The sequence below is a fragment of the Schistocerca piceifrons genome, chromosome X (assembly GCF_021461385.2).
Source record: "Schistocerca piceifrons isolate TAMUIC-IGC-003096 chromosome X, iqSchPice1.1, whole genome shotgun sequence".
Lineage (NCBI taxonomy): Eukaryota > Metazoa > Arthropoda > Insecta > Orthoptera > Acrididae > Schistocerca > Schistocerca piceifrons.
In genome coordinates this window covers 520,743,626-520,770,288 of record NC_060149.1, presented here as the reverse complement: position 1 = coordinate 520,770,288, position 26,663 = coordinate 520,743,626, and the positions used below count along the sequence as shown (strand labels likewise).

Sequence of the window (26,663 nt, the reverse complement as noted above, 5' to 3'; positions counted from 1 at the left end):
TTTGTTTTAGGCAATCAAATAATATCATAAGTCAGCCTCAATGCAGAATAAATGGGGAGAACCATTGACAGAAGGGGGAGAGCGGAGGGAGAAAGTCACGAGAGAGCAAGGCAGATGCCAGACAGAGATTCATTGGAAGAATCCTCAGGAAATGTAGTCCATCACATAGAGGAAATGGAGAAGATGCAAAGACGAGCACCCAGTTTCATCACAGGTTCATTTAGTAAACAAGACAGTGTCAGGGAGATGTTCAGGCAGGTCCAGTCGCAGACGCTGCATGAAAGACGTTCTCATCATCTATTGTTGAAAGTTCCAAGAACGTACACTCCTATAGTGTCAACCAATATATTGCTTCCTCCTACGTGTATCTCATGAAAAGCCATGAAGATAAAATTAGAGAGATTGAACCCCATAGGGATGTTTACTAGTGATCGCTCTTCCCATGAACCATATGCGACTGGAACAGGTAAAGGGGGAAGTGAAGTGGCACTTGCACACAAAGTACACCTCCCCCCCCCCCCCCCCCCACTACACACTGTAAGAAGGTTTGCAGAGCATAAATGTAGATCCAGACTGACCGAAGGAAAACATTTATGAACACCCAAGGACTGCTTCATAAGACATAAAAAAAAAGATAAGTTTGTAATAATGCTAGTTGGCCAACGGGAGCGTAACTTACATTTTGTGTATAGTAAGGACTTCGTTTCCTGTACATCACAGTGAAAGAAGTACAGCAGGTGCACAGCTGTAAAGGTTGTATGAGTCATGTGTAAGATTATATTACTTTTTCCCCAGTAATGAAATGCTTCATTGAAACTAAATAAGCATCCTAATTGTTCACGATTTTCTTCACTCCTGATCTTCAGTACTGGTACGCCTGCCAGAGGACAAATAACAGGCAACAACTGTTTCACAGATCCTACATTAACTACCTGGGATGCGATAAGCTGCTTCATTCTTCTCATTATCTTAAACTTGTAACAGGGAGGAAGGTATAGGAAAAGCAGGATGGCTAACTCAGTACTTGTAACTCAACAAACTAGATGATAACATGCCCCAGGGACAACCACGATAGCATGTAGTACCAGGAAATTTGTAGTCCATCATGGAAGCTATTCTTAAGGTAGGGCTTTGGATTTAGGGAATTGCAGCAATGGCGTTAAAATAATTTTTTAAGTAAAAAAACATCTTTAAAGTGGAAAATGCTTTATAAGGCATGTAATGGACTAATTAAAAAACAGGAGATAATATATTAAAAGTACAGCTTATGCACTTTTATCATAATTATACTTAGAAAATAATGAACAACAAGCTGCTATAGAGAAAAATCTAAACAAACATCACAAGACAGACAAAAATTACCTTAAATTGACCTCGGTCACCAACAGGAGCCAAGAAACCTTCAGATCCACCTGATATATCCTTCTGACAATAACTACAAACTTTAAGTCCTTTCTTGAATTCTTCAAGACATGTACTGCGACAGAATTGCCTGATGTCAAATCCGAAGCGCACACAGTACTTTCCCAGGCTACCACTAGGCACAGCACTCTTGCAAAAACAACAGAATCCACCAAGGTCTTTCTGAAATTTTGCTGAAACACAATAATGATGAATTTATTATTAAAATCTCAAATAAGACACAAAGACCCATTTAAAACTACATATGAAATAAGTGGTGTAGTTCGCAATAACACTGAAGATTCCAGAAGCTTTAGTTTGATAGTTTAAACAACTTTAACTGAATAATCACTCTACCACACTTTATGCAAATATTCAATGACTTTATTTCAATGGTACTGAACCATTTCATGATGTCAGTTCTACAGTAATAGCTTGAAACAAAAAAATGAACAGCATACAATAATTTGAAATTGAGTAAGTTGTAAGCAGTTGATCCTAATTCTGCCGCATAACTGACAAGAAAATTACAATATACACTCTCTGAAGAAAATATTATCATCCCTTAAAAAAAAAAAGAGCACAGTAGTCCCTGTGGAGTGCTGTTGACAGTGTTTGAACTGGCACCAGGTGACCAAGTGAGCTTTCATCAATAACTTAAGTCATGGCAGTGATGTGTTGTGTATATGCCAGTCGATTGTACGGAATCAGCAATTTAAGATAGGTCAATGTGAAGCTGTACAGAAAGGAGCTACTGTGACTGAACATACCCGTACCCACACTGTGAATGAAATTGTCTTATTTGCTAATATATCAAAGCAAACTGTCCAGCATTTCTAGATGGAATGGTGTATCACTCACAGCCACCCAAGAATAGTGGTTGGAAAAAGGGCCAACTGGCAGTGGCTGGATACCAGTGTCATCCCTTTTCAATGACAATCAGTTTAAAATCTGACATGAATTGCTGCTGTCAGTGAATGCAGGTCAATCTCAACTTGTTTCCAAGCAAACTCTGTGAAGGGAACTGCTAGTAATGAGCATTTGAGGACTGCTTCTGCACAAAAAGCCACTGCTCACAGTGGCACAGAAATCTGCATGTCTTCAGTGTGTCAAATAACACACAAACAGGACAGAGTTGCCTGGAGGAATGTAATATGTCTGCAGAAGATGCAATTTTGCCTCTGTTCACATAGTGCAAGTCACCGAGTGCGCCAAAAGCTGAATAAAGCATTTAACGGCAATGTGTGGAGGTCTGGCTCTGTGATGTCTAGGGTGTGTGCTGTTTTCATGTCATGACTTTGGCCCACTCATTCAGGTTACCATGAACACAAACTTGGATGCATATGTTAAAATTCTTGATGACCAGATATTGTCCTTTGTTTCACATCTTCAGCATGAGTATGCTGTGGACATTCTGCACTTTTCCAAGTTAACAACATCTGTGTTGACAGGGCTGTATACATAAATTCCCAGTTTAATAAGCATTCAGGTACCTTATCACACATCAAATGGCCTGCTAAACCATCCAGTCTTAATTCCACAGAAAATACCTGGAACTATCGCAAACAGCAGATGAAACATAGCAACTGGCATCTTCACAATCTAGTAGCTCTACAGGATGTAATCATCAATAAATGTCTTTAATTTGTAATCTAACAGACCAAGATTCACCAAATGTAGTGTATGATACATCTGATTACTAAACGTCATGATACACTGTAATTTCATTACGTAAACATATTTTTGCAGCTATGTCTTAATTTTCAACTTGTGCTAATCACTGCATAGTGGCACTATGAATAATAAGTAGCCTACAAGTGGAAGTACTTCAATAGAATTCTACAGAATAATGTATGTGACTGGCCATAATGTAAACAATTTTCAATTTACTAGTCTTCAGTAGGCATTTAAACACTGTTTGTTTTTGTGTAGTATGCTGAAAATTTGTTATGAGAATTAGCATTATTATGGAGAGTTCAAATTCCATTTCATTTTCAATGAAAATTTACGTATAATAACTTTAATTATTCATGTAATTTATTCTACAAAAATGAAATGAAATGATTGTGTGGCATTGTTGGCCGGGAGGCCCCATATGGGGAAGTTCAGCTGCCAGTTGAAAGTCTTATTTCAGTCAATGCCACATTTGGTGACGTGTGTGTCAGTGATGATGATGAAAGGATGATGATGACAACACAACACCCAGTCCACGAAGAGAGAAAATGTCCAACCCAGCTGGGAATTGAACCCGGGCCCGCTCCTTGGTAGGCAAACACGTTACCAGTCAGCTAAGCAGGCGGACATTTATTTTACAAAATTTAGCATAAGAAATCTTTGCAACTGATAAAATCTTTAATTGAAAAATGCTTTAATATTTTATTGACCTTCATGCCACATATGAAATTATTTGTACTAATCTTTTATCACTGTAGTTTTTATACAACCGTTACTATTATGATACTGATAATACAATTTGTGTTAGGATCCTCCAAAAGGTCCATTGTTTGGCCAAATCAGATAGTAGTTAGAGGTTATAAGAGAGTGACTGTCAATAGTAACAGTTATAGAATCATCTGATGATGATGATGAAGTGGAAGAGCTATTAATAAATGAAGAATGCAGTGGGATTCTGGTTGTGAGAAAACTATTTACTATCATGTAAGTGTTGTGTGTCAGCCAAGAGGTACACAACAAATACCACGAGATGGCGCAACCACACAGACACAACCACTCGCCTGGCATTCTCAGTTCCATGCAGCAGCCTCCAGATAGCACTCACAAACAGAGACATCTTCCTGCTTCAGCGGCACTTCCTCCAATGCGTCATACTCGACTGCCGATAGAGTGGACAGCAGCTAGTAAGGAACACTGTCAACTACTCACTAATTTGCTTCTGGAGGAGATGGAAATTCTTCCGCTAACATGTTCAAAACATGACACGCTGCAGACACACTGACAGTTCCACACCAGCAATTAGACAGTTCACTTCAGTGCCTGCAGTCAGCTCAGTGAAGTACTCTGAAGACTACCTCTGACTTGGCACTCGCTATTTATGGAGAACTTTAAACATTCCAGAGTGTCTGTTCAATTACACACAGTTCCCCACAGTCGTTTAATGAACAAAGTAAGAGTATATGGACTATCAGACCAATTGTGTGATTGGATTGAGGAGTTCCTAGATAACAGGATGCAGCATGTCATTCTCAATGGAGAGAAGTCTTCCGAAGCAAGAGTGATTTCAGGTGTGCCGCAGGGGAGTGTCATAGGACCGTTGCTATTCACAATATACATAAATGACCTTGTGGATGACATCGGAAGTTCACTGAGGCTTTTTGCAGATGATGCTGTGGTGTATCGAGAGGTTGTAACAATGGAAAATTGTACCGAAATGCAGGAGGATCTGCAGCGAATTGACGCATGGTGCAGGGAATGGGAATTGAATCTCAATGTAGACAAGTGTAATGTGCTGCGAATACACAGAAAGATAGATCCTTTATCATTTAGCTACAAAATAGCAGGTCAGTAACTGGAAGCAGTTAATACCATAAATTATCTGGGAGTACACATTAGGAGTGATTTAAAATGGAATGATCATATAATGTTGATCGTCAGTAAAGCAGATGCCAGACTGAGATTCATTGGAAGAATCCTAAGGAAATGCAATCCGAAAACAAAGGAAGTAGGTTACAGTACGCTTGTTCGCCCACTGCTTGAATACTGCTCACCAGTGTGGGATCCGTACCAGATAGGGTTGATAGAAGATATAGAGAAGATCCAACGGAGAGCAGCGCGCTTCGTTACAGGATCATTTAGTAATCGCGAAAGCGTAACGGAGATGATAGATAAACTCCAGTGGAAGACTCTGCAGGAGAGACGCTCAGTAGCTCGGTACGGGCTTTTGTCAAAGTTTCGAGAACATACCTTCACCGAAGAGTCAAGCAGTATATTGCTCCCTCCTATGTATATCTCGCGAAGAGATCATGAGGATAAAATCAGAGAGATTAGAGCCCACACAGAGGCATACTGACAATCCTTCTTTCCACGAACAATACGAGACTGGAATAGAAGGGAGAACCGATAGAGGTACTCAAGGTACCCTCCGCCACACACCGTCAGGTGGCTTGCGGAGTATGGAAGTAGATGTAGATATAGTGATGAATTATAGACTGCCAAGAGACAACAAAGTTAATTAGATATCATTGCATTATGTATAGAACATCAAGTGCCATGCATCAAACTGTATTGAAGGTAAGTACCATTTTGTAACATACTGTTAATGAATGTTATTTGCTATTTTTTTATCATGTTGCCACATCTTTCCTAGAGTGCCACCCTATTGAAGAAGTGTTTCTTTGCAACTGTGCACATCAGCCACCATTATGGAACTATAGCTGGTAGACCATTTTCTGTTACCATGGATATTTGGACTGAATTAATAGTAGCATTCAGTTACTATATTCACATACTTTGGTGATGAAGGCAAACTTTAAAAAGTGACGACATTTTTCAGCAGTCAACTTTTGGCGATATGGACAAACTTTAAAGACGCTGACAATTTTTCAACAATATCAACATTTGGCAATGAGAAAAACTGGAAATTGTTGACGTTAATGCAAACCCACAACATTCTCAACAACATTAGGTGATGAATTAAATGAAACAATACTGGCCAAAAAGAGAAATGTTACTAAGCAGGAGATGTTTTATTTTTACTTAAACTTACAGAGCATGATTCTTTGGTTCGATTTTTGTGGCAACACAGCATGGCTTAAAATATTCTGTTCACAGTACATTCTAGGACTGCTAATCTAGTATTTGGCTCCATGGAAGGTGAATACCAGCCAAAGGAAATGGACCTCAATGGCCATTAGAGGGCACAGTATCGAATTAGTGCCGTACCTGCACAGTGAGCACACCACTCATCTCTCATGTAATACACCGGGCAGTAGTGTTCCTTGCAGTCAGTATGAATAATGCTACCCAGCAAACAGTCACTCAGTTCTGTAATTGCATCTGATATTGTCAGTTACTATCATCGCTGTACTATGGCCTATTTGATGAAAATTTCGCTAGGCACTTCCTCCTCCTCTCCGATCATATTTCAGATTGTCTATCTCTTTGTTCTTGGTCTGTTGACATTGTGGTGGTGAAGGTTTTTGCTTTGCACCTCATTACTGCAGAGGTTGCTATGGGCTTGTCCCGGCCTGTGTCCTGTCTGCTGTTAGCCATATTTAGCACAGCTACTGCTTGATATCATGTTCTTTTCCACATGCAGCCTTCCATCTTGTGGCTTCATCCATTTCTCTACTGAGTACAGACGAGTGTGTTGATATATGGCTACTTGCGGGTATAGCATAGGCGACAAGGAAAAAAATTTGTTTGGTACCACGGATACTAAATTAGCTTGCCTGCTGGAGCAAAAGCAGCAGCTGATGCAACAGCAGCAGCTACATACAGACCTGTTCGAAAGGCACTATCCTCCATTGCATCAGGCTTCATTCTTCAGGCTTCAGTAACCCCCTTCCCCTGCAACTGACGCCCAAATATGTCCATCATTTCTGCCTTTCGATAACGCTACAGAGGAATGGGACACACATTTGTATTTACTGAAGCAACTTGGCGTTTCAAGTCAGGGATAATTCATTGCAGCAATCATTATTTCTGTCATGGGCATCACCTGACATGTTTTCTATCCTACAAAAAACAGCTCCACAGTCTGACCCCATCATGCTCTCCTTTCAGGAGACATCCGTTCCCATAGATATCATGTGGTTGCCTCCAGGCTTGAGTCTCACCACTAACAGCCAGGACTATCACTGACTTGCAAGGTCTCAGCTGAAAATACAATTTCGCTTGGACCTATCAAGGCTGCAAGGCTTTGTAGGCAGTGAAAGACATCTTGCGCATTGCACGCTTGTTTAGAATTGCACAGGCTGCTAATGAACTATTCATGGGGAGGCCAGAAGTTCCAGTGGTTAATGCACCACCATAGTCTCCGCGCCCACATCTCAAGTCCAACATCTTATTGCACCTGATCCTCTGGTTGCCCAAGTCGATGCTCACGGGGACTGCTCCACTCATACCTGTAATGTTTCTCCACTCACTCCCAAGCAGACTGCCCAGATCGGTGGGAATCCGGCACATGCTATGGTAAAGAGGGACATTTCCACTCTGTGTGTTGAAGCTGTGCAACCTGCTCCCATCTGCCCCATGAGTGCACCAGGACACCCTACATGTGCTGTAGTCAGCAGTTCCCCTGAGTGACCCCTTCATGTGGAAACTGTTTCTCATACTTCACATTTCTCACCAGGATGTTAATTTTCATGTGGATACAGAACCACTGTTTCTTTGATAAATCAGGTGACATATGTACAACTGGTCTCACTTGAGTTGTCCCCAACCTCATGGCATTTGGTGGCCTATGAGGACAGTTCTATTCCTCTTTGTGGGCAGAACCCAGTCATTGCAGCCTACAAACGTGTTATGCAGCATATTACATGTCACTGACCACCTGCCAGCCTTGACAAATTAATGTTGTTTGTATTTTCTCTCTCTGATGAAGTCCAGGTCACACCAACCCCAGTCCCATTCCAGAAACTGGACACTCTCTGTAGTGAATTTGCAACTATATTTTAGCCAGGTGTGGTGTGTACCTCAATCTTTCAGGTGCACATTGCCCTTTGGCAGGGCACAATGCCTCATTTTTAGGATGCCACACGAATGCTAGCTGCCTAACATGCTGATGTGAATCAGAAGCTATATCATCTCCTGGCTTGTTTGTTTTGTTTTAGGGTGCAAAAACCACTAGGGTCATACACGCCTATGTCAAAACTGCAGAACACAAAGACAGTGAAGAGTTAAAAAATGACTGCACATCATTCCCCATAGACGTAAGAGAAGACAGCTAGAAGCAGGGACGTGGAGGATGGTCTATAAAATACACCATAAAGAAACAGAGATCCCGAACTAAAATTTAAATGGCCTTCACCATATTGCTATGACGGATATAAGGTGAAATGCAGTCGACACCCCACACGTCATTTGCTAAAACGGCCGATAACGCAGACAGCAAACCCAAGTGGGGCTGTTAATGGTTAAAAAATGGGCATTCCGTCAGGAAATGGTGCACAGTTAAAACTTGGACACAATGTGTATGAAGTGGTGGGGGAGTGCTACTTAACAAATGATGATGGCTAAAAAGGCAGTGCCCAATATACAACCTAGTTAAAATGACCTCCTCAAGGCGGGAGGGCCGAGAGGAGGTTGTCCAAGCTACTGGGACAGGCTTAACAACTTGGAGCTTATTCCCATTTCCACAGAAAACGATTCATGACACGTGTGAACAAAGTGATGAGGTGGTCAACTGCAAAACAGCGCACTCAAAATCCACAGTGTGCAGTGGTTAGTAAATTGTGAGACTCGAGCCACCATGTCAGCCGGGCATGAATCATATGTTTCATCATCTTGCAAACACAGCTGGTGAGAGAGATGGTGTAGTAGCTAGAAGGAAGTCGTCTGTCCTTTCTGGACTCAGGTATGGGTACGACAGTGGCTTCACACCAGCATCTGGGAAATTTGCCCTCTGTCCAGATGCAGTTGTATGTGTTAAGCAGAAAGTGCTTGCTCGCAAGAGAAAGATGCTGCAACACCTGAATGTGAACAGCATCTGGCCCTGGGAGGGGGGGATGAAGTGAGAGCATGATCTATCTCCCTCACAGTAAAGACTGATTGTAGCACTCACGATTCTGAGAAGAGAAGGATATGACCTGAGCCTCCTCTGCTCATTTCCAATAGAGGGAGACTGGATGATACAGTGAAGAGCTCGAAATTTCTGCAACATGGTGGCCCAAGGTGTTGGAGATAGCAATAGGGTCCATGATGACATTGTCTGCTACCATCAGGCCAGAAATTGGGGAATGGATCTTGGTCCCAGACAGCTGTTGGAGGTTGGCCCACATGGCAGAGGAGGGAGTGGAACTGTTAAAAGAAATAGTGAATGAAATCCAGCTAGCTTTTTTTGCTGTCCCGAATAATGTGATGGCACTGTGCACCCATCTGTTTATAATTAATGCAGCTCGCCATCATAGGATGATGGTTATAAATGCGGAATTGCATCATGGCATGGCTCAGTCCACCAAGGAACCTGGACACAGCATGGTAAAGAGGAAGTGCGGGGAACGGAACATTCTGCAGTGGTAAGGATAACGTTTGTAAGATAGTCCCTCTGGTAATCACAACTGGAGAAATCATGTTTGTCAAAGGTCACCAAGGAGGAGTAAAGCCACCAGTCAGCCTTGTTATGCTGCCATTTGGGTGTGCATGCAGGTGGGGTAGGAGTCAGCAAACAGATAGCATACGGGAAATGGTTGCTTGAGTAGGTGTCAGAAAGAACGAACCACTCAAGACAATGGGCAAGCTGGGCAGTGCAGAAGGATAGGTCCAAATGCAAACAGGTGTGCGAGGAGTCGGAAAGGAATGTGGATGCTCCTGTGTTAAGGCAGAAGAGGTTGAGTTGATTGTGAAGGTCAGCCAAAAAGGCACCTCTCTGACAGGCTCTGAGAGAGCCTCAAAGGGGATGGTGTGCATTAAGGTCATTGAGCACCAGAACTGGGTGAGGTAGCTGCCCAATAAGCTGGAGGAAGTCTGCCTGGGTGACATCAAATGACGAAGGGATGAAAATGGTGCAAACAGAAAACGTCAGGTGAGAAAGGACAAGGCGAACTGCAACAGCTTGAAGACGGGTAGTCAGGGAGATGGGTTGACTATGAATGTCATCCTGTATGAGCAGCATGACTCCCCCATGAGATGGAATGCCAACCTCAGGGGGAAAGTCAAAACAGACTGGGAAGAAATACAAAAGCTCAAAGCGGTCAAGAGGATGCAATTTTGTTACCTGAATGCAGAGTACATGGGAACACTGCAATTCTAAAAGCAGCTGTAAGTCCTCTTTGGGTGCGAATGTTCCATTGGAGGAGAGTCATGATGAGGAAAAAATGAAGGAGTGTCACCTCAGTGGCTGCTGTGTGCCAGCCTGCGAAGACTCATTACTACAGGTTACAGAGGCAGGAGGATCCTGCTCCATGAGGTCCACAGAAGCATCGGCTTTCTTGTGTTGTCGGTCTGCAGAGTCCAACATAGAAAAACGGTTGGTGGTGTCCACTGGTGACATGAAGGCCGGCCAGGCGAAGGTATCATGTGGCGACACCATTGAAGAGGATCTTCAAGTTGGCTAAGAAGAAGATCATTTGCCTTTGTTGGACTCCTTTGAGCCTTTCTGGTTATGAGAGAAAGACTCAGATGTTCGTTGGCTGGAGGGACAGAAGAAGTCTTCAGGGGAGTACTCCTCCTGTCCTTCCCAGCCTACTGGTTATGTAGCTGGTGACTCTGCCCCTTGAGGTGAAAGTTTGATGGCTTGTTGCACAGCTGAACGAGGGGACAGTGATGCTACTTTGACACTGGGCAATTTCTTCACAACCTCGGAGCTGAACCTGAGGTCGCATGTCTGCGTGGCCATGTCCTTCATGGAGCGAGACGTAGCAAGAACAGTACTGTAAGTGCCAGACAGTAGAATGCAGGGTTTGCAACTAGCCAGTAACTCGCAAGTGACCGGGTGAGGGACTTTTTCTTTTACCCGGATTTCCCGAACAGCCCGCTCATCAAGATACATGGGACAATCGCGAGAGGAGGCGGCATGGTCGCCATTGCAGTTGATACAGCAGGGAGGAGGAGGCGGACAATCGCCCTCATGCAAATCCTCACCACAGGTTACACATTTTGCCGGGTATCGCGAAGACATTCGATTGCGGTTGAAACAATGACACTGGTAGCAGTGTATCGCGGTCAGAATGTACGGTCGACAACTCCATAGCCTGCTTTGATCTTTGATGGAAGCATCACACTATCGAAGGTGAGAAAAAGAGTGCGTGTGGGCACTACAAAGAAATCTACCTTTTTCATCACCCGATGGCCGGCAATGACACCCTGACCAGAGAGGTATGTTTGGATTTTGGCCTAGGTCAGACCATTGAGCAGCTTAGTGTAAATAACACCATGGGAGGAATTCAGAGTTACATGGGCCTCGATACGAACAGGATAGCCATGGAGAAGCATAGTGGCAAGCAGGTGTTGTGCTTGAGAATCAGAAGTAGTCTCCAACAGCAAAGTGCCATTCCATAAACGAGAGCAGGATTTCACAGTGCCGAACTGCATCAACACCTTTCTGAATAATGAACGGATTTACCGTTGCAAAAGGACTGACGATCTTCAGTACGCGAAACCACGGTGCAGCTGGAAGGGTCTTTGAATCTTTAGCGTCATTCCGTTAACATTTCGTAGATGTTGATTGTGAAGACGAGTGGCTCATTGCAAGATAATCCCCCACGATTGCCAGCGTCTCCAGTGGTACACTCCTTCCAACTGGGGGCCCCCTTCACAAGTGGGTGCATCCACCTTAGGTGATTGTTTACACACACCTCAGGTCACACCTACTGAACACCTGACAGAGGGACCAATCAGCAACTTGGGAAAGTAGCAGCTCAGGCAGTCATCCCTCCCTGGACCTGGCCTGAACCAGGGGGTACATGCAAACCCTACCTGTCAACCAGGGGGCTGGTAATTATGCATTACCCAGTCACCTGTTATGAGTCAGATGCGTGGCCTGGCTCAGGAGTGCACAGGGAGGAAGAAGGAATAGAGGAACCTCAAACACCAAAGTGGAGGAAGGGTAGGAGAAGGTAAACAAAGAAAGGAAAAGAGAATGATAAACAGTGGTGAGACCATTCTTACGTCAGCGATGGACAACGCAAAACATTCCCAATAACACCCCAGACACATTCCCCAAGGAAGGGGAAAAAATAGCAAGAGGACAGACATGCAGCATGGAAGTGAAAAGATGCTGCAAAGGCTGGGGCCCTGTGGTAGCCAATCATGAACTCACCAAAGAGTGGTGAGCCCAATAGAGGGAGGGGTTCTCCAGGCTGCTGAGGTTATTCAGCCAGTGAAGTCAAGTACATGGACCACCATTAGGCATCATCAGAGTGCCCAATGGTTCTCTCTGACTATTAGGAGATTCAGGAGATTGCAAGGCTACTATCAATGCCCAACTGCAGTTGAAACTTGTCCTATATCCCATATCCTACCCTCCAGCCAGATGACCAGCTCAGCAAACTTACTGGAGGGGAATACTACCCCAAGGTCAAACTTGCCAATGTTTATGTCCAGTTACACTTAGATCAGGAATCCCAGAACACTGCTGCCATTAAAACACCTTTTGGATTATATACAGGCACCTCCCATTTGGAATTGCCTAAGTGCCCATAGTTTTCCAAAGGCTTCTGGAACAGCTGAAGCAGAATATTCTGGCATGTGTGAATTACTTGGATGACATAACTGTTATGAGAGCCAATCGCATTGTTACAGGACCCTCCTGCCAGGAGCATTTGCAAAACCTCTGCACCTTTTTTATAGTCCTGTGGGATGCAGACCTGCACTGTTGTTTGGAGAAGTGCAGCCTTCTCAGCCAGAAGTGGAGAATTTGGGGCACTGGCTCACCACAGAGGGAACCAGGTCCACTAATCAGAATGTTACTGCATTTTTTTTTTACCTCATGCATCCCAAATTGCACATAAAATGTGTGCCTCACAACTGGACCCCTGCATGCTCCCGAGGTTTTACCCAATTGAAAACCATGCTGAAATCTACCCCTTGCCTCATGGTGTTCTCTCCCAGTCGCCCTCTGGTTGTGGCAGCTGACGCGTCTGCCTATGGCACTGGGGCAGTCTTGGTGCACAGAAATGGTGATGGCTCTGAACAGCCTACAGAGACACTGATTCCTGCTCAGCAAAAGTATTCCCAGATCAAAATGGAGGCATTTGGCATTAAAATATTTCACTTCTACCTTGGAACAAAGTTCTCTCCAATTACCGATAACAAGCCATTGGTGGGATTATTCAGGCCACACTCCAGCCTCACTGAGAAGAGTCCAATGCATGGTGGTGGTTTTTGCTTTGCACCTTGTTGCTGCATAGGCTGCTTTGGGCTTGCACTAGTCTGTGTCTTCTCCACCATCATTCAGTAGTGTTTAGTTTAGTATCATATTCTATTGTGCAAGCAGTTCTTCTGCCCTGTGTCTTGACCACTTTCTGGGTGCACGCGCGCACGCACGCACGCACGCACGCACACACGCACGCACGCACGCACAAAATATCTGGCTACTCACAGGTGTATGTAAATTAATGCAGATGAATAGGAAAAAGAATCCTGTAATGTTTGAATACTCCATTAGTAGTGTAGCGCCTGACCCAGTCACATCGATTAAATATTTGGGCGTAACATTGCAGAGCGATATGAAGTGGGACAAGCATGTTATGGCAGTTGTGGGGAAGGCGGATAGTCGTCTTCGGTTCATTGGTAGAGTTTTGGGAAGATGTGGTTCATCTGTGAAGGAGACCGCTTATAAAACACTAATATGACCTATTCTTGAGTACTGCTTGAGAGTTTGGGATCCCTCTCAGGTCGGATTGAGGGAGGACATAGAAGCAATTCAGAGGCGGGCTGCTAGATTTGTTACTGGTAGGTTTGATCATCACGCGAGTGTTACGGAAATGCTTCAGGAACTCGGGTGGGAGTCTCTAGAGGAAAGGAGGTGTTCTTTTTGTGAATCGCTACTGAGGAAATTTAGAGAACCAGCATTTAGGGCTGACTGCAGTACAATTTTACTGCCGCCAACTTACATTTCGCGGAAAGACCACAAAGATAAGATAAGAGAGATTAGGGCTCGTACAGAGGCATACACGCAGTCCTTTTTCCCTCGTTCTGTTCGGGAGGGAACAGGGAGGGAAGATGCTAGTTGTGGTATGAGGTACCCTCTGCCACACACTGTATGGTGGATTGTGGAGTATGTATGTAGATGTAGCAGCTAATCCGTTTCCTTTCTGGAACATTTTTGTGAATCTGTAGCCTGTTCTGAGCATTTTTTTCAGACATGGCCTAACTGGAATTTGTCCTACAGTCAATCGTAAACTTATCACAATAACTACCTGCAACTCATGGGTTCTATGTGGTGCACTTGGACCAGTGTGAAGAACACAAGAACAGCCAACAAAAACAACCACTGCAATTCAAGCTGTTGCTGACACCCTTTCCGCCATTTGATCGGAAAGTTGAGTCCTGGAACAACTACCTCCAGTGATTTGAACAGAATTAACTCACACATTGGATATCAAGTGATGGGGAACAAGCATTATTTTGATTAGTATATGCAGGCTCCATTGTATTTCCACTTTTTCAGAAATTTTCGTCTATTTGTGTACCAGTGACTCCATCCGGTTCTCACATTACAGAAATGCTTGTGATGCATTTTGGTTCACAAGATCACGTCACTGCTGTTAGACAAAGATTTTTTTTTAATTTCTCAAGAGTCCAATTAATTCTATAAAGAAAGGATTAGTCAGTCACAGGTTCCTGAACTGCAAATGTGAATTTCACTGTGAAAATGATCAATGTAAGAAATCTCATTCAGATTCACTCATCTGTGACACGCTTATCGTGCACTCCTATGACAAATTAAAAAAGGACCTGCTTCGTCTAGCAAACCAATCTTCACTACATTGTTTGCAATAGAATTGGACATATGAACAAACACACTTATCTGCTAAAGGAATACAGCGTATCAATGCTGACATATTCATTACATCTCAACAGCCGGCACGGCCAAGAAAAACAGCAGGGAGAAATCCAAAAATCACTGGGCACGCACGCTACTCATCTGAAACATTCAGAAGCAAGTACAGAAATACTAAATTACAATCTTGTTCTCACTGTGGCATAAACCACAAAAAGGACGATTGTTCCAGTCACAACGCACATTGTAATTACTGTGAAAAGACCAGACATATTGCTGATGGGTGCAAAATGAAGCACAACTGATAATAACAGCAGACACTCGAGTGTATGGCAAATGTTAACAGCATAACAAACAAGTGCAAATATAAAGACTTTCATGGACAAAACACCAGGAGAATGTCATTTTTGCTGACAATAACAAATTGCTACCTGTAACAAATTGCTACCTGTAACTATTTGCTTTATCAAAGTTGCAACCAATTTTCAAACAGACATAGGGTCATCAATTTCAATTGTTAACCTTTAGGCACACCAAAAGTTAGGAAAGCCAAAGTTAACAGACTTTTGAAGTTTGCTGTTCATTTACAGCAAACCTGAGATTGCAGTGAAGGGGCAATTTCCCACAGATATGGCATTTAAAGAATTTACGAAACAAGCTACATTCATAGTTGTAAATTCAAATAAGGAAACAAATTTACTATGCAATTTTGTCATATGACGACATGATGGAGACCGTGGCTACTGTTTGAAGACAAATGTTGATGGTGTTAGGACAGCAACCAGCCACAAATTTACTTTCAGTTCCTTTATTCAAAGGATATCGTTTCCGGTTTCGAATCGCTGTAATTCATCCTCAGACGGTTTACACGCTTTCTTTATGACGTGGTGTGTTTTTTACAGATTAATTGTTCTAAAATATAAATAATACATAATTGTAAACACGCCACACACAGATGGTTACGTTACAGATTTTCATTGCATGTGACTTATGTGAAACGTCGGTTTGGAGTATTTGTTTTCATGACATTCGTCCAACAGATGTGAATACATTACCACTGCATTCTTATTGTTGCACATGTAAATTGTTCTCACTGAACACTTTAGGTTTGTCACTGAGAAGATTTCTACCATGTACCCCATGTTTTGATACATACAAAGAGCTTACAAACATAGGAGTATCAAAGATGCTATGATATATCATTACATTTGACGATGGCATCCTATGTTTTGAAAGGATCATATATTCATTTACACAACTGTAATGCCTTTTACAGAGGTACAGAGACATAATTTTTGAGTTGATATTGTTAAATTAATTATAAAGTTTAAAACTTTATAATATATATAAAATAGTATATTATTTAATTACATTTAGCATCATGAGAATTATAGTAACATATAAATTTGCTACTTGATCTGCAGATAGGCATACTAATATTATTTTCTTTGGCGGTTGGAAAATAATTTTTGGAAATTTTTCAGGACAGGGGTGTTAGCTAACTGTTTGTTCATTAAGGATATAGTCTGGGGTGCTGTTTTTGTGTGTGTGTGTGTGTGTGTGTGTGTGTGTGTGTGTGTGTGTGTGTGTGTATTTCTATTTCTTCTAATATATTCATAGTGGCTCCTTTTTCTGCTAGATGAAAATTTTTAAGTTGTCCTCAATGTTTCCCACTGAATGGTTTTCTTCAGCAATATGGGCTGCAAATGCTGATTTGTTCAAGTTAAAGCATCAATATGTTCTTTGTATCTAATTTCAAAACTTCTGCCTGTCTGTCCAATGTAGAATTTTGGGCATGTATCACATTTGAGTTTGTATATTCCTGACTTACGGTAGGGACTCTTGGAGGTATTTACATCATGATTACTTTTTGTCGTAATTTATTATTTGTGGAAAAGCTGATTGTGATATTTTTCTTTTTAAATAAGTTTGCTATTTGGTATGAAAGTGGGCCTATGTATGGGAGAGTAGCATATTTAGGTTTGGCTTCAGTGGCACACTGATTTGGCTTGAAGTGATTACTGTGAAGTGGATCTGTGGTTTTTGTCTGCATTTTGCTGTGGAGTTTTTCTATTATTGTGGGTTTATACCCATTTTTATGAGCAACTGTTTTAATTATATTGATTTCATTTTGTTGGTCTGTGTCACTACAGAAGATATGTTGATGATACAATCTTGTTTTTTGATGGTACAAGCAATGAAATAGATAAATTAGCAGCAGATCCAAGCAAAATGTGCAAAAATATTAAATTCACAAATGAACATGAAAATAATAAAAGCATTAACTTTCTTGACCTGAAAATTTGCAATAGTAACAATAAACATCAATTTAGTTTTTACAGAAAACCTACCACCACAAATGTCAGTATTGACAACTCATCTTGCCACCCCCGCCAACAAAAAATGGCATATTTCAGAATGATGCTACTCTGAATTAAAAAAGTACCAATGAGTGACACATACTAACAAAATGAAATCAATATAATTAAAACAGTTGCTCATAAAAATTGATATTAACCCACAATAATAGAAAAACTCCACAGCAAAATGCAGACAAAAACCACAGATCCACTTCACAGTAATCATTTCAAGCCAAATCAGTGTGCCACTGAAGCCAAACCTAAATATGCTACTCTCCCATACATAGGCCCACTTTCATACCAAATAGCAAACTTATTTAAAAAGAATAATATCACAATCAGCTTTTCCACAAATAATAAATTACGACAAAAAGTAATCATGATGTAAATACCTCCAAGAGTTCCTACCGTAAGTCAGGAATATACAAACTCAAATGTGATACATGCCCAAAATTCTACATTGGACAGACAGGCAGAAGTTTTGAAATTAGATACAAAGAACATATTGATGCTTTAACTTGAACAAATCAGCATTTGCAGCCCATATTGCTGAAGAAAACCATTCAGTGGGAAACATTGAGGACAACTTAAAAATTTTACATCTAGCAGAAAAAGGAGCCACTATGAATATATTAGAAGAAATAGAAACACACACACACACACACACACACACACACACAGCACCCCAGACTATATCCTTAATGAACAAACAGTTAGCTAACACTCCTGTCCTGAAAAATTTCCAAAAATTATTTTCCAACCGCCAAAGCAAATAATATTAGTATGACTATCTGCAGATCAAGTAGCAAATTTATATGTTACTATAATTCTCATGATGCTAAATGTAATTAAATAATATACTATTTTACATATATTATAAAGTTTTAAACTTTATAATTAATTTAACAATATCAACTCAAAAATTATGTCTCTGTACCTCTGTAAAAGGCATTACAGTTGCGTAAATGAATATATGATCCTTTCCAAACATAGGACATCATCGTCAAATGTTACAATATATCATAGCATCTTTGATACTCATATGTTTGTAAGTTCTTTGTATGTATCAAAACATGGGGTACGTGGTAGAAATCTTCTCAGTGACAAACCTAAAGTGTTCAGTGAGAACAATTTACGTGTGCAACAATAAGAATGCAGTGGGAATGTATTCACATCTGTTGGACGAATGTTATGAAAACAAACACTCCAAACAAACATTTCACGTAAGTCACATGCAATGGAAATCTGTAACGTAACCATCTGTGTGTGGCGTGTTTGTAATTCTGTATTATTTATATTTTAGGACGATTAATCTGTCATAAAGAAAGCGTGTAAACCGTCTGAGGATGAATCACAATTCAAAACTGGTAATGGTACCCTTTGAATAACGGAACTGAAAGTAAATTTGTGGTTGGTTGCTGTTCTAACACCATCAAAATTTACTATGACTGGAGCTCTTCAATACTTTGGACTCCACCATTCATGAGGTAATAAATCAAAATCAAATATCCATTCTGTGATGCCCTCTGCATCAACATACTCACTGTCTGGTACACTTTTGCATAACAAACCAATATTATCATTTCCATATTTAACTTTGGTTTCACATGTGGATTCAAAGTTTAAATGTCCACTTCCATGATCTAAAAGAATTTTTTAAGACCTTTCAAGTATTACGTTCAGAATCTCTTCCCACGCTTTGGTCAATCACCTTATGACATCTAGGAAGTCAGTTCTCTGGGGAATAGTTACAGTCTTCATTATTATTATTATTATTATTATTATTATTATTATTATTATTATTATTATTATTATTATTCACTGACATCAACAAACTCAGAATGTGATGGCAATACTTCTTTCGCACTTTAAGGATGCCCTGGCCCTTTGCCTGACAAAGAGCAGTCACATTTGGTGGTAAAAATAATGCTTTGATCTGTCCATCTGTGAGGTCATCTCTGTCAGGACGCAAAGGTGCATTACCAAGAAACAGCAGAGACTAATGTAGAGGCAATGATTTCTGTTTTTTAAGGTATTTCAAAGCTATAGGTTTTCACAATACGCCTAATAATGTAAGCCTAAGCTTGTGGTTGCCATTTGCATTACTGTAAGTCAATATGGTAACTCCTTTCTCACATTTCTTGTATCTGGGGACTGGAAGTTTGTTGTCTGAAGCAAGTGTTTTAGTAGGGAGCACCTTGTAATTTAAACCATTCTCATCACAACTGTACAGCTGTTCACCAGAAATTGCCCCCCCCCCCCCTCATTAATTAACTTTGAAACATAGTATTCAACCAATGGCACAGCCTTTTTGTCAGCAGATAAACCTTCTGTTTGCCACTGAAATGTTCATGACACAAAAATAACGGCTGGATGGTATGGACACCAGATAGGCATGCGCTAGACACTCAAGAGTCTGCTGTATGCCAATGAATTGTCTTGTGCTCCGAAATGTTTCATACCAACTGCAGAAAAACTCTATGTTTTTAAAGAGTGTGATGCAATGTGTAAGTTGATATTTACAAGTAATTTATGTTATATATGTGAGCAGGAACATTTCTGGTTGGATGTGGCATACCATAAGAAACTTGCGGACTCTCTTCCTGATTGAATTGAAGACATTAACAAGCGTAGAGGCTGTGTTACATGGTATCAGTGTGTTGTCTCCTGAAGAGTGAATAATTTTAGTGGATAGTTAGCAGTAACCATGTTCCTGCCAATATCATAATCATTATGCTACATTTCTAAGCAACTTTTTTCCAAAGTTACTACTATGGTAACAGAAAATTCTTCGTTGAATATAATAACTAGCATACCCGGCAATGCTTTGTAATTGCTAAATAAGTATGGGAACTACATATATATCCTGATCTCTTTCTCCTCCCCTCTCCCTGTCTATCTCAAACCCCTCCCCCCCCATATCCATTTATCCCTCCCCCCCCCCCTGCCTATCCCCTCTTCTTGCCTCTCTCTGACCTTAAGATTTCTTTACTGTTCTTGTAAATTCAAATTTGACAGTAGTATTCTAATCGTAAGCCAATAAGCCATAAATAAAATTTCCTGTTTTCTGTGAAAAATGACGGTGATTATGAAAACAGCATATTGTGATTTATACAAGTTTTGTTTAAAACACACACACACACACACACACACACACACACACACACACACACACACACACACACAAATGCAATGACAAAGAAAATATGTGGGAGAAACAATTTAACTAATGGTTTAAATGCCCTACTACTGAAGTTAAAACTAACTGTGAGAAAGAAAACAAAACCACACATTTATACAGCACAGCAGACTACAGCATTTTCCTTCTCACAATCAGTTTTGACAGGAAACCTATAAACTGTTGTTTAAAAACATACATAGTGTATGTCTGTCTGAGTTTTTATTATATTTTCATGTAAAGCTTTGAAGTAAATTGATCAAGAACTTTTTGAGATTTTTCTAACAATGTTACCAGGTGGGTCTCCTGAGAATCAACATGCGTGCACTGCATTGTGCAGCTGTAATCAGACCAAACAATTAATGCTCATCACACCTTCCATGTGATGTGCAGTGACATCAGAAAGCATCAGCCTGCTTCCCGTTACTAACATAATGATTTGTAAACCAGAATTGTGTGTGCCCATTCTATAGAGCACTCCCAAGTTAGTCTAACCAACTATTTGTTTTATCGATATGTATTAAAATCCAGCAGCAACTCAGCAGCGCTGCATGCTCGTCAGTAGCAGTCAGCACAGGTCAGGCCAGTGCTGTCGCTGCTGGAGTGCTGGTCATTATTCAAGTTGTATTGTCTCTATTAATAGATATTGATAAAATGAATACTGGACTAATCTGGGACCACTCTATCAAATGGGCACACAAAATTCCGCTTTAAAAATCCATTTGTTTGAAAAGGGAAACAAACTGACATTTTTCATCAAAAATGGAGGTTACATCTCTTAGGAATGACTAGAGCTACACAATACAAAAATGAAATAGCAAATATCTGCTGAAACACCAGAGAAAATGTGCCGGACTACTCTTAGGAGACATGCTCTATGTATATAATACAGGCTGGTTACAAGTACTCTGAAAAGCTTGTAAGGATGTTGCAGAGTAGGTTGTGCTGACAAGTCATTGTTAAGAAAAACATCTGATACTTTGCACCATTTCTGAGATAAACAGCATTGAAGTTAGCCAATCAGGCGACTGCATGCACAAATTCAAGTGGCCCACCAGATAAATTAGTGTCATTTGTTCTCATAGCGTAGACAATGGTGCACGACATTGCCCAATCTCTGGCTCAGGTCAAATCCTTACTACTGTCCCACGTCCACTTCATTCACCATTCTCTCGTTCAGAGCTAGGAAACCGAAAGAAGAACATATCTGGCAACACCATCTCTGGAGGGGCTATTGAATTTGCATGCACAACTACCTGATTGGCTAACTTCAATGTTAATTAGAATTTTTTTCTTAATGACTATTTGTCAGCACAGTGTATCATGCAACATCGCTGACCACCCTGTGTAGATTTAAAAAATATAATCTATGTCTGTCTGAACATTTATTAGAGAATCGTGTACAGATTTGAAGTAAATCAGTCAAGAAATTTTTGTATAGCAGTATAGATGAAGGAAGCGAAGGTAATAACTCACTGGCCGATTACACTGTACCAGTGCTCAGAGTGACTGATGGGTTGTGTCAGGTGGAAAGGGGAGATAGTGAATGGGAGGGACAGTTGGGGAAGCTTAGAATGTATTATCTCAGAGTTTTCTTTATTCATTATGCTATTGATTCTTTAAATATTTTACTGTTTCTGTCACTACTGGTGAATAAATACTGTTTCTTATGAATGTAATATATGGACATTGTTAGTAAACAAAAGGGGGGGGGGGGGGGATGGAGGGCCTATAGGTACAGCTATTTAAATTTAATGATACAAAATTTAACTAATGATGAAATTGTCCAAACTTTTAAGTGGAGCATAATCGAATGTTGTTGGTATGTACTACCTATGAAGTGCTGTAGACAAAATAAACTGAGGACGTGACTGGAGAGAGTATTACCACGTCTTTCGCAGGTTGAGGTAATGGCAACATCACTACATTTAAACATACCTCTTGTGAGAATGCCCATTTACCTGCCAGAAAAGAGTTGTGTTGCCAAGTGTATTTTGAAATGTTCACACTCTGCCTTTGGCATGTACCGATGTGTACTGGACCTTGTCAGTTAACGTTATTTCTTTCCATGGCTCTGTTGGCCAATGGTTGTGGTCTTCTACCCATAGCAATCTGTATATCATTTGATATGTGCTGAGCAGAGATACACATGCATGTGGTGTTTTCTGTATTACACAGCAACACAGTGGAAGTGTTCAAAGGATGGCGATGCCATGAGTAGGTGACAAGCTGTTGGATATTCATGACTCGCCCCAGAACGTGGACGTCAGAGGATTTCCACCCTTTAAAACAGGATAGGCTGATGTGATGGCAGAGTATAATGCCGGTACAGGCACAAGTGTTACAGACCACAGCATTCAGCTTATGTTGTTGAACGTAGGTTTCCACAGCTGAACACCTCTTTGCGTTCCCATGTTCACCCAGTGACATCATCATATAAGATTACAGGGCGCACAAAATCATAAAAATTTGGAAACACCTGGATGCATCCTATAAAACACATTTATTGTTACTCCAGGTCAACAGACATATTTGAATATGCTGCCATCCACAATGATACCTACCCAAAACATGCATTGCACCACCGACACAGGCCAGTAGCGGCAGTATTATGCTGTGGTGGACTTTCACTTGGGCTTCCATGGGCTCTTTGGCAGTAATTTAAGGCAATGTGGAAATGTTGACTACATGAAAATTATTGCAGACTTCCTGCATCCCTTCATGCTTGTTGTCTTCCCTAATGGCAGTGGATTTTTCTATCCATGTCACGAAGCTAATATAACCACAGTGATGAGGAACATGACAGTGAACAAGTTGATGTCTCGGCCCCCAGATTTGTCTCATTTGAGCTCTTGGAACATATATGGGATGCTATTGGGCACCAGCTCCTCTCTCACAAACCACCAGCCCACAATTCACAGTTCTTGTATAACCTCTATGTAGACATCTGGTATCATATGCCTCCATAAGACCACAAGGACTTGTCAAATCCATGTTACTCAGCATCACTTCTGTGTTGTGTTGCCTAAGTGGACCAACACACTGTTAAGCAGGTGGCCATACTATTTGGGTTTGTCAGTGTATAGGTGGCCAAGAAACATCAACCTTTTCCTTTGCAGCCCCTGACATGTTTTCCAAATTCTGGTAGAGGTCTCTCTTAATTTACAGTATCCATTTGCTCTCGGTCCGAACTGCAATTTTGATTCTTCTTATATCTTTTGTTTCCAAGATGATTGCTTCTTCTTGTTATTCTGATAGCACCAAAAACTTATCAGGAAATGTCAGGCTGTTGACTTCAATTCATCATGACTTTCTTCTTAGGCAGATTGGGTTTATTTCGTGCCCCACCAGTTCAATTCCATATTCTCACCATCTTATGTAGGAAACGGTTGATTTACATTACCCTTGTCTTAATGTAGAATGGATGAGAGATTTATTCCACAATTTCACCCTGGAGGTTATATTTGTTAAGTTCTCTTTGACGATATTCAGCATCTTGGTTTTGATTACAAATTTGCTTATGGTTCTGTCTGAGGGATCTCTGTTCCTGAATTGAATACATTTCAGAAGTCTTAATTTTCTTGTTGCTCACCGTTCCAGGGTAAATTACTGATTGAAAATAGGAAATGTGTTCAACACAGTAACAGCCTTCTCTAACCGATTTTTGGCAATTGTCTGATTGTTTGCCCTGGTTTCCTCCTGCTTTATTTTAAAAATATGCAGGAGCTGTCTTTGTTGTCCCTTTACTTTTGGAGTGATGTTTTCCATTCTTCTGGAATTTTCCCAGTTTCCCAGACTCTGTCAGTATATTTGATGAAAGTTATCAAGAATCGCTAACTCCTTCACCCAATTCAAGTATTTCTGCTGTTATCAAGTCTTCTGTTCATGTAGTCAACATTTCCAAAATGTCTTAAATTACTGCCAAAGAAGCCCAAGTGAAAGTCCGTCATGGCATAATACAGCCCCTGCTGGCCTGAGTCAGTAGTGCAATGCATGTTTTGGGTAAGTACCAGCCTGGATGGCAGAATATCCAAACATGTCCATTGACCTGGTGTAACAAGAAATGTGATTTATAGGATGCATCCAGATGTTTCCAAATTTTTATGATTTTGTGTGCTCTGTAATCTTATATGATGATGTCACTGGGTGAACATGGGAACACAAAGAGGTCTTCTGCTGTGGAAACCTACATTCAACAACATAAGCTGAATGCTGTGGTCTGTAACACTTGTGCATGTACCAGCATTATACTCTGCCATCACATCAGCCTATCCTGTTTTAAAGGGTGGAAATCCTCTGATGTCCACGTTCTGGGGCGAGTCATGAATATCCAACAGCTTGTTGCCTACTCATGGCATCACCATCCTTTGAACACTTCCCATAGATGTATGTGCATAACCTATCACCTTCACCATTTACCAGATACTTCTTCCCTGTCATCATATGATAACTGCCTGCTTTCCATCTAAGTCCCTTGTGTCAATGGAATTTCAAATTTGTGGTCAGTATTGTTGCCACAATGATTCAACATTTGTCTCTGCCCAGTTTATATACTGTCCTTACCACCTCATGCAGTCTCACAGAAGACAGTGTAGATTAACAGAATAGGTATTCAGTTATCTCTGGAAGAAAAATAAGCAAGAACATGGATCATGGAATTTAGGAATGATTTAGAAAATATGACCCTCATGGAGTTTCACATGCTAGGAAGAAGAAAATCTGGGACTGAAAAATTTGAAAGGGTTTCCAGTTGAAAGAAGACCTAACATAAGTGCATTAACTTCAATATAATAACAACAAAATCAGGCCAGCAAACACATGGAGGAGGACTGGAAACAAAGTAAACTCTAAAAAAGGTAAAGAAAGTAAAATAAGGCTGTGGCACAATCTTAAGTGGTCCATTCACTTTTAATACATAAGAAAGAAACAGATGATGAAACACATCTTACATAATCATTGATTTATGAGAAAGGCACTACTGCATTTCATTTCATTAAGCATGTGAGTGTCAGCGTTGACATATGATATTACTTTAAAAACAAAACAACTTGATTTTGCAGCTTGTGTGCTCTACTTTGTTTGGCAACCCACTCATGATGGAAATATGTTATACCTTATGACAACAAATAGGTCTGAACTATTTGAGGGTGTCCGTAACAAAATTGATATCAGTGACCATAAGTCATCAGTGATGATGAGACAGTTGTAACAACAAGTGCTAATCCACAAAAGGCAGGTAAAACAAGTAGAAAGGCTTAGATGGTTAGAAAATTATAAAGGACAGTCAAACGAAAATGTGATGGATGGAAAAAAGTAGGTGAACAGTTTATTATTTCAAAATTAATTGCCGTAACTGTTAATACATGTATCCCACTTTAAGACAAGACAGTTAGTGCTTTCAAATAAACAGGTTTGTGGTTGCCCACAGAAGCGAGATTGTTCCCAAGCATGAATCTCTTAAACAAAAGCAAATTGACGGCCATGAATGTCTTTCTTCACTGCTCCAAAAATATGGAAAACGCATTGGGAGGGATGGGAAGTGTAAGGAGGATGTGTAAGAACTTTCCAGCATAACTTCTGCAGTATAGTAGAAACAACCTGTAAACTATATGCCCACCTGCATGTTGACAAGGTTGTTTCATTTACACTGCAGAAATTTCACTAGGAATCACTTACACATCTTCTATACAACCCTGATATCTCCCCTTGCAATTTCCATAGTTTTGGAGCCTTGAAGAAAACATTCATGGTCATCGATTTGCTTCAGATGTAATGGTGCATGCCTTGGTACACTCGCACATACAGTTTTACATGAAGGCACTGACCATCTTTTCTTACAGTGGCGATTACTTTTGAAATAAGCAGTTCACTTATTTTTCTTCCATCTGTTTCATTTTCCTTTGACTGTCCCTTGCACATGAAGAGGCAGTCATGTCACACGTCTAAGAGGAACTCAAAACTTTTACCTCTGGGCATGAGCATGTAGAAAAGCTGTGGCTCAAATTAAAAAAAAAAAAAAAGCTGACCATGCACTAAGTAGGCATTTAGTTACCAGAACAGTTCATGATGGGAGGAACCCTCCATGGTACACAATCCCTGTGAA

The 26,663-nt window shown here is 40.8% G+C and overlaps 1 protein-coding gene across 2 annotated transcripts in view; it reads right to left on the bottom strand.

The window, feature by feature from the left end:
* LOC124721476 overlaps positions 1-26,663 on the bottom strand; it is a 454,829-nt gene that overhangs the window by 119,620 nt on the left and 308,546 nt on the right. For both annotated transcript variants that reach the window (XM_047246471.1, XM_047246472.1), the window contains exon 7: positions 1,363-1,595. In XM_047246471.1, the coding sequence (XP_047102427.1) occupies positions 1,363-1,595 (233 nt within the window). The remainder of the gene's footprint in view (positions 1-1,362; positions 1,596-26,663) is intronic.